General features: G+C 38.0%; 1 protein-coding gene across 3 annotated transcripts in view; it reads left to right on the top strand.

Annotated features, from left to right (window-relative positions):
* The window catches only part of nell2a (neural EGFL like 2a), a 137,989-nt gene that overhangs the window by 43,069 nt on the left and 86,736 nt on the right, over nt 1–8,184 (top strand). For all 3 annotated transcript variants that reach the window (XR_001311236.1, XM_014020820.1, XM_014020819.1), the window contains 2 exons: nt 1,293–1,398; nt 2,397–2,525. Coding sequence is in view for 2 of the 3 variants with exons in the window: in XM_014020820.1 (XP_013876274.1) it covers nt 1,293–1,398; nt 2,397–2,525 (235 nt within the window). In the remaining variant the exon portion in view is untranslated. The remainder of the gene's footprint in view (nt 1–1,292; nt 1,399–2,396; nt 2,526–8,184) is intronic.

The raw sequence follows: 8,184 nt of genomic DNA on the forward strand, positions 1-8,184 counted from the left end.
ACATGTAGGTGAGCAGTGATTAGGGTTAGGTGTGTCTCTAGGTGTGCGTGCGCCTCTTTAGCATAATAATAGACACTATGTGGCTCACAGCAGGGGAGCGGGGGATTTAGAAGCCAAGGTCTCCTGCGCAAAAAAGCGCAGCCTTAGTCAAATTAGTGTTAAAAAAGAATAAAATAAGAAAGTTTAATAAATACCCGCACTATTATCCTTAAGGGGTGAGGAAAAAAAATGAGGAGGAAAAGAGTTCACCTGACAAGTAGCGGATAAGGAATCTGGTCTGCTTCATAGAGGTTAATATCACTAGACTGAGCCCCTCCTTTCCTGTCCACTGCTGGCATCTGTAACAACAGGAGCAAAAATGGAGTCCAAACAGGGCGACAGCTCACGACCAACAAAGCATCTATTAGATTGACAGCAAGTCCAACTGGATCTGTCATAAATTATTTGTAATATTTTTACAATCAATTAACATAATATTTGTGTTAATTTCATTCAACAGTCATTTAAAACCGCAAGATCATACTGTATAAGAAAAATATATATGTAATGTATGTATGTAACTTTATGACTTTAACTAGTAATAACATATATTTTTTATTATTTACCTGCTATGTAATCAAGTTTTAGAAAATACTTATTGAGTGATACTTTAAATAATTAAACTTGTCTCAACTGATATTGGCTAACCCATGTTCTCATGGTTGTCTATTAGAAACCTAAAAATAGTCAAATATATCATGTTATTTTACACAGTGTAAATATTGCATAAATTTTAGGCAAAACCAGCTTGAAATATTTAATAATTTGGGCCAAATTGTAACACTATGTATAGTAATAAATGCTACAGAAGCTAATATCTACTATCTAATTCAACAATAAACAGTGATTACATTTGCTTTATAAGCTTCTTTTAATTTTAAATTGTTACCTTTTTAAGCTTCGATCTGGTCAGATCACATTGAGGTAAATAAGATAAAATCTGCTTATTTGTGAAATGAGACACGTTTTCCTGGTCCTCTTCTGCTGGTAAATCCATAACACACAGCTTTCTGCCATTTTTTATACATCAGATAGCTTGTATAGACTGTAAAATGTTAATAATATTTTTGTTAATATAATCATTAATAGTTTTTTTTAACCATTTTTACATAATCAGCCCTTTGCCCTTTGTTTGTTATTTTGCCAATACCTACACATGGTAAAACCAGAAGTTTGCCCTGTAGATCACATGGTGACGTGACCAAAACTCACTCCAGCTGTATTATAGGACCTCCTTGTTTTGCTTCTCACAGGACAGGAGCATGCATCGAGTGGTCCAGAGCGATCCCTGTCCTGAACTCAGTTGCCCCGAGTCCGAGCAGATCGCTTTGAGCAGCAGATGTTGTAAAGTCTGCAGAGGTGAAGTCTTTACTCTGTACTTTTTAACAACTCTCTAAAGCAGTGTTTCCCAAAGTTGGGGTCGGGACCCAAAGTGGGGTCCCGAAACATCAAGGTGGGGTCCTGAAAACGTTTTTGGAATTAGTTACATTTTTGTCTTAGTTGTTACAAAGGAGTGAGGTTAGTGTATTTAAAATGGATGAATGTAGTATGAAAAATATTGTTACTATGCCCATGTTTAGTTGACCTGATACAAATGTTTATCATCCAAAAATAGTTGGGGGTACAGGTCTCTGCTACTGTTATTTTGTGGGTCAAAAGCTGGAAAGTTTGGGAACCACTGCACTTTGGTTCCCCTTGGGCTTGGGACCCAATTATGGGGTCATGAAGCACCTTGGATAATCTCCAGAAATCATTTTAAAGGGTAATAAAATAATTGCCGATGTAACATTTTCCCTATAACTATTACAAAAACACACAAAAACTCATAAATACGTATTTGTATTTGTGCACAAGCGGTTTAGATTGTCAAAAACCTGTGTTTTTAGGGTTATTAACAAAGTTCGTGTCCTCAGACCAGTAATATTTGGGGTCACAAGTTTTTGCCATGGATATTTTTTGGGTCAGAAGATAAAAAGTTTGGGAACCACTGCTCTAAAGAACACTTGTGATGGAAAAGTCCAGATTACAGATGTGTGTGAAGAGTAAAAAAAAACATACTGTACTTGTTAAAGTGTATGTACTTATTTTTTCCATTTCTATATTAAAGAAATAGTTTGACTTTTTACATTTTCATGGATTTTTTTTGTCCTTTTAATCCTTTCAAATTGAGCATCTTTTTAAAACTAAAGCAGATTTGTACGTTAAATGAAATTAAATTTTGCTCATGTCTGTCTTTGAGAGAGTCCACAGAGAGAGGGTTGTGAAAAAAAAGGCTGTGAGACTATGCTGCAACCTCTCCACTACCCGCCTCTTCTCTCCTCTGTGATCCAACCTTTTCCTCTCGGTGCCTCCTGCAGGTCATGACTTCTGCTCGGAGGGCCACGGCTGCGTGGAGCACTCCGACTGCGTGAATCTGGAGGCAGGAGACTGCTGCGTTTGCAAAGATGGCTTCCGCCCACTGCGAGATGATAACGCCTACTGTGAAGGTACGCATGGCTCCGAATAACAAACCCAGACTTTTAGATGAAGCTTGGCTGTCGACACTGTAGGTAGGATAGGACGTGCAATACTTTTCATTTTTGTTTTCTATTTTTCTATGTGGATGACTTGCATTAAATGAGGTCAAAAGAAAACCTCTGGCCTCTCTGGGAGAGCATGGCAGTGTTGAATTAATGTTTATTTTTACACTGAGAAAAGTGCAGATCAGTCATGGTGCTCTGAGGACTTGTTCTCAGGCTCAAGGTAAAACTGTAACTCCTCGAAGGCAAAAGTGCAAACATGTAATTGTGTGACACTGAAATAAGAAGGTGAAAAATAAAAAGTACTTTCCAGAGCAGGGTGAACATGAACTCTGTTCATTCTTTCTGTCAAACATCTATAAAATGGCCTGTAAGTTAAAATCTTCTAAGGTTGTTACATTTTAAACTGTTTTTAGATGTGCCAGTTCAAAACTTATTTTTTTTACTTCTTTGCGTTGCTTTCTAAAAATAAAATACATTTTCTGCTTTTCATTCTGTAGTTTTCTAAAATTAGTTTACACACAGTCATCAGAGGTTTACATATGCTCATCATGGGCATAAACCTCATATTGTTGTGGGGGCTTTTAATGAGTATTTTGAGCCATTCTTTTTTCAGAGTTGACTGATTGTTCACAGTATGCTTTGAGTGCACAAGTTTGAATTTCTTGTGATTGTTTTCTAATCCAAAAGGGTCTGAATTATACATACTGTATGGGCTGAATTACAGACACATTTTCACCTGAAATTTTTATGATGTCTTTTAACCTGACAAGGCCACAGCCTAATAACGACTCACTAATAATCATGAGTGACTGCAGCTGGTCCTTTGGATTTGCCAGTATAAAAAATGATATATTGTATATCACTCATTGAATTTACCAATACAATGAACTACGAGAAAGTCCAAGAAGAGCTTAGAAGGAGACAACATTGATTAGGAGGTTCAGGAACCATCAAGCCTCAAGCCCAACGTGAACTTGACACTGACGGAAAACCACTCTTGACAATAAAACATCACTGCATGATGGAGAGGGTGCCAAAAAGCCAAATGCCTTCTGGAGAAACGTTAAACACAAGATTGATTTATTTGTCCAAAAACACAACAAGAGTCCATCTAATTCACTGTACCAGCTGTCAAGCATGTCAATGGTAGCATCATGTTGTAGTACCACTACAATGAAACCTCTAACCAGCTGCTAGATGGTGAAACCTTGAATACAACTGGGTGTCCAAACAGGACAATGGGCCTCATGCAAGAACATGTTCGTATTCTTATCCTAAATTTCTCTTACTTTTGTTCGTACGAAGGGTTCGTACGAACATGTCACGTCAGATTCAACAAACTCTTCTATCTTCAGGAAAAGTGTGTAAATGAGGAGCATAAACTGATGAATGTGTATCCTGCTGCTCGTGCACGGGGAGAGGTAATTTACTTAATTACCACCCCAAACACACCATATAAGGATATACGTTTCCTGCCACACATACCGAGAAGTGTCCATTCATAAATGACATCGCAAAGTAAAAAAAGACGAACTTTACGAGTTCAGAGAATAAAGTTCTGCTCTCGGAGATCTACAAAAAAAAGAAATTTTTAGCAGCGTCAGCTGTGGAATTAAAGGATCTGCTTTAAAGCAGAGGACTGAAATGATGACTGCTGTTAACGTCGTGTCTCCCGTGGGTCGTGCAGTCACAGAAATAAAAATCTAAATCATATTTATCTCCCTCTGTAGTCCTGCTCTGCTCCGGTTTTTCTTTGGTCGAATATTTTTAATTTCAGTGTAAACAACTGTGTTACACAGGTCTCACTTATTCAGAGGAGCAGTCGTGAAAAAACATTTAAAATGTCTCAAAACTTCAGTTAACTTCATATTAATATTGTAGTGCTATACAACCAAATTAATACTCAATTTATTTTAATTTAACCAATTTATGTCGTTAGTCTACATTATTATATTTAAAATTCTAATTCTAATTCAAACAGAATAGCCTCTTGTCAACATAATTATGGAGTGTGATTTATTTTCAACTCGAAATATCTTCAAACTAATGAAATATAAAGTTATTAATGAAGAAAATCCATCTGGATAACAGCAGACTGACTGCACATAAATTAAACCACAGGTCTGGACCACTCGTGAATTTTGTTCGTATCTGAAGAAAATCTTAGAATACAAAAAAATTGGTGAGCGCCACAAATTCTCCTAAATCACTCGTATGCACAACTTAAGAACAAATCTGTGTGCACAAATGGTTCTTGCATGAGGCCCAATGATCTCAAACACATTAGAAATGGTTTATAAATGGGTAAAAGAAACCATGATTAAGATTTTCTAATGGTCTTCCAAAGTCCCAACACTATGTTCTTTTAAAAATATGTAAACTTTGCTTAAAAGTTTAGTCCATGGAACTCACCTACATACAGTAGCAGACAAGCTGCCACCGCTGGCTGACTGCTTGCATGGCAATTAGTTTGTCATCCAGAAGATGTGGTCCAGCTCTGGCAATGATGGCACTGTTTTTGAGATGGCATGCCACAGCTGACCCAGTTGTAGTTTGGTTTATGTGGTGCCGGCCAATGCATGGACCACCTCTGGCACACCAAATCTGGACCACCAAAGGGCAGTCATTCGTTGTGGTTATGGGCCAGGTTTTGGTACATTGTGTGGGCCAGAACTGGACCAGACAAATTTTGCTTACGTGGGCAACTAGTTTGATGAACTTTACCAATTTAGCCAACATGTGTTGTCAAACTTCCATCCAGAGTTATGCCAGGAAAAGAAGAACTGCAACTGTCCCTTTTAGATTTGGAGTCACAAAAGTCTAAAACATTACAGTAAGCAGTCGTGGAAATAGTTAAAACAGAACACAGAAGGTTAATATAAAAATGTGATCAGAACAGCAATTCAATATTAATCACGAGTGAATGATCAGATGTTTTCAACCGTGTTGCACTTAGAAGTCAAACACCATGCAATTAATTATTTCAGCCCTCCTCTTTTATATAAAGTGTTTTCCTTGATTGCTTTTTAAAGGTTCCCCCACACTGTTTTTAAAAATTCGTCACCGTCTTCCACTTCTCAATAAGCAGCCCATCTGTTATTGGTAAGGAAACCTTTTCAGAGTTAAGAAAAGGTCGACACTGATTGTTTTTCAGCTGAAAGTCTGCATTTCTATCTTTGCAGATTTTTTTTTTTTACCCAGTACATCATTAAAAAATAATAATTTTATCCTCACACTCTTCTGCAGTAAAGCTCTAGCTTACCCCTGTGTATCTCTGGCATTAATGAGCAAACACGGCATCAAAGTAATTCAGATTCTTCTGTATTTGACCCTGACAGCTGCCCTGTCGATACACAGCCTTCTTGATCTTCTCTTTTCAAAGTGCGCGCTGCTGTGGAGCAGCTGTTTATGAGAAGTTGTCTCAGCCTGTTTTAGTTACTCTCAGACCAGACACTGACTGTCAAAAACGCTCCGTCACCCTCATCAAGATGACACTCAGGCATTAATCAGGCTGCAGAGCTTTCTGTTACTGTCACAAGGATGCTTAATATGTGAGCAATGATTCAAATGGTAAGCAGGTCTCATATTTATTTACTGATTGATACTTGCAAAAGTTTAGGCGTTTACCTCTAGGGAATCTGTGAGGAAAGAAATAGGAAATCTTTTAGGGTTAGAGGGTCTGTGGGTTTTAGGATTGAACAAATGACAACCGAGGAATTTTTAAATTGCTAAGCCATGCTGTGAAATTTTAGGAAAAAAAACTCTTCAAACTGTTTACGTTAGTAATGTTGACTAAAAGTACTGATATGAAACATTTGTTTTTGTCAGATTGATACCAGTGGGCATCCTTTCATGTGTGCTTTAAAATGCCTGTGACCTCAAACTGTTTGCCTCGCTGAGATGAACAGTTGTTGAGATAAACGGTCACAAATGTCACTGAAAAGACCCTCTCAGACTGCTTTTTAATGCTGTTTTGTTACAACAAAGAGAAATGCCTGAATGTAAACAGAGCTTACTGTAGAGATTTATACAGTAACTAACAATACAGACAGGAACAAGAAACCCCTCTGATCCAAGCAGTTCTTATCTTCTTATCCATGGGAAAGCAGTGCAAATTCAATCAGTTGTCGCAGTATTGCTGCAAACACCATTTCACCATATTAACAATGGTTCTACAACAACTTGGCCGTATATTTGTTGTTTTCTCATTTTCTGCTCGTATGAAAAGGAGTTTAACTTTGGTGTCATATCTGGCAGCATCCATCCATCCATCCATCCATCCATCCATCCATCCATCCATCCATCCATCCATCCATTTTCTTCCGCTTATCTGGGATCGGGTCACAGGGGCAGCAGCCTAAGGCCGGCGTCACATTACAAGAAAATCATGCCGATTTTTGCCCTTCCGACAATCTTAAGGAAGTCCAGATTATCGTTATGGCTCTAAAGATAATCATAGCAGATATTCCTGCCGTGGGTGGTGAGTTAAAAGTGATCTAGTCAGCCCACCAGTATGGGAAAAAATATACAGTTGTAGCTATTTGTTTTGATAAATTAAAACTCAAAAATCCATTAAAATTCTCTTCTACTGCGACTAATTAGATTTTGGTGTTTTGCTGCTGCATGCTTGACGTCCAAAGTCTTCAGACATTTTTAGTGGTTTGTTGTCTGAAGAAATAAGGATGGAGGAGCCCAGCTCCTTACCTGTGTGAAAGTAAGTACAAGCGCACAGACTTGTGTCTCCAACATCAACACTTCAGGTCCAGACTATTCATCTTAAGAGCAGAATGTCTCTCTCTTTAAAATTGGATGGTGGTGTTTATGGTGAGCTTTGCATCAGAGACTTCACAGAGAAACCTGAAATCCACTCAATTTGCTGATGGAGCTCTTTCAAAGGCAATTGATTTTTTTTCCTCTTGGTTTGTTTCTGTAGCTTGCTTATTTCATGACTGTGTGCGCATCCTTTTTGGAGAATAAAAGAAATCTCGCCAAACCGTTGCAAATCCTGCTGGTGAAAGCGCGAATACTTGTGTTCTCGTAATAGATGGACCGTTTTGTAGCTGCGTGAGTTGTCCAGAAATACAAGTGGAGTCATCTGCTTTCAATTCAAGATGAGTTTCAGCAAAGCAGGTTAGTGCTTCAGCCTTGTAAGATGAAAAGGAAGGTCTAAATTGGAGGCAGTTTTTTTGTATGTGTAGTACACAGGCAGGCTCATTGGGCCTCATGCAAGAACATGTTCGTCTTTTTATCCTAAATTTCTCTTACTTTTGTTCGTACAAAGGGTTCGTACGAACATGTCACGTCAGATTCAACAAACTCTTATATCTTCAGGAAACGTGTGTAAATGAGCTGCGTAAATTACATCTGTTCGTATCCAGCTGCTCGTGCACRCGAGAGGAGATTAGCATAATTATCACCCCAAAAACACCATATAAGGCTATGTTTCCTGCCTCAGATATCAGGAAGTGTCCATTCATGAAAAATGACAGCGAAAATTAAAAATAAAAACTTTACGAGTTCAGAGATTGAAGTCCGTCTGTCAGAGATCCAGAAAAGAAAATCTGTCATTTTTAGAAGGTCAGCTGTGGAATAAAAAGAGCTAAAAAGAGCTGCTAAAAGTATT

The sequence above is a fragment of the Austrofundulus limnaeus genome, unplaced genomic scaffold, assembly GCF_001266775.1.
Source record: "Austrofundulus limnaeus strain Quisiro unplaced genomic scaffold, Austrofundulus_limnaeus-1.0 Scaffold267, whole genome shotgun sequence".
Classification (NCBI taxonomy): domain Eukaryota; kingdom Metazoa; phylum Chordata; class Actinopteri; order Cyprinodontiformes; family Rivulidae; genus Austrofundulus; species Austrofundulus limnaeus.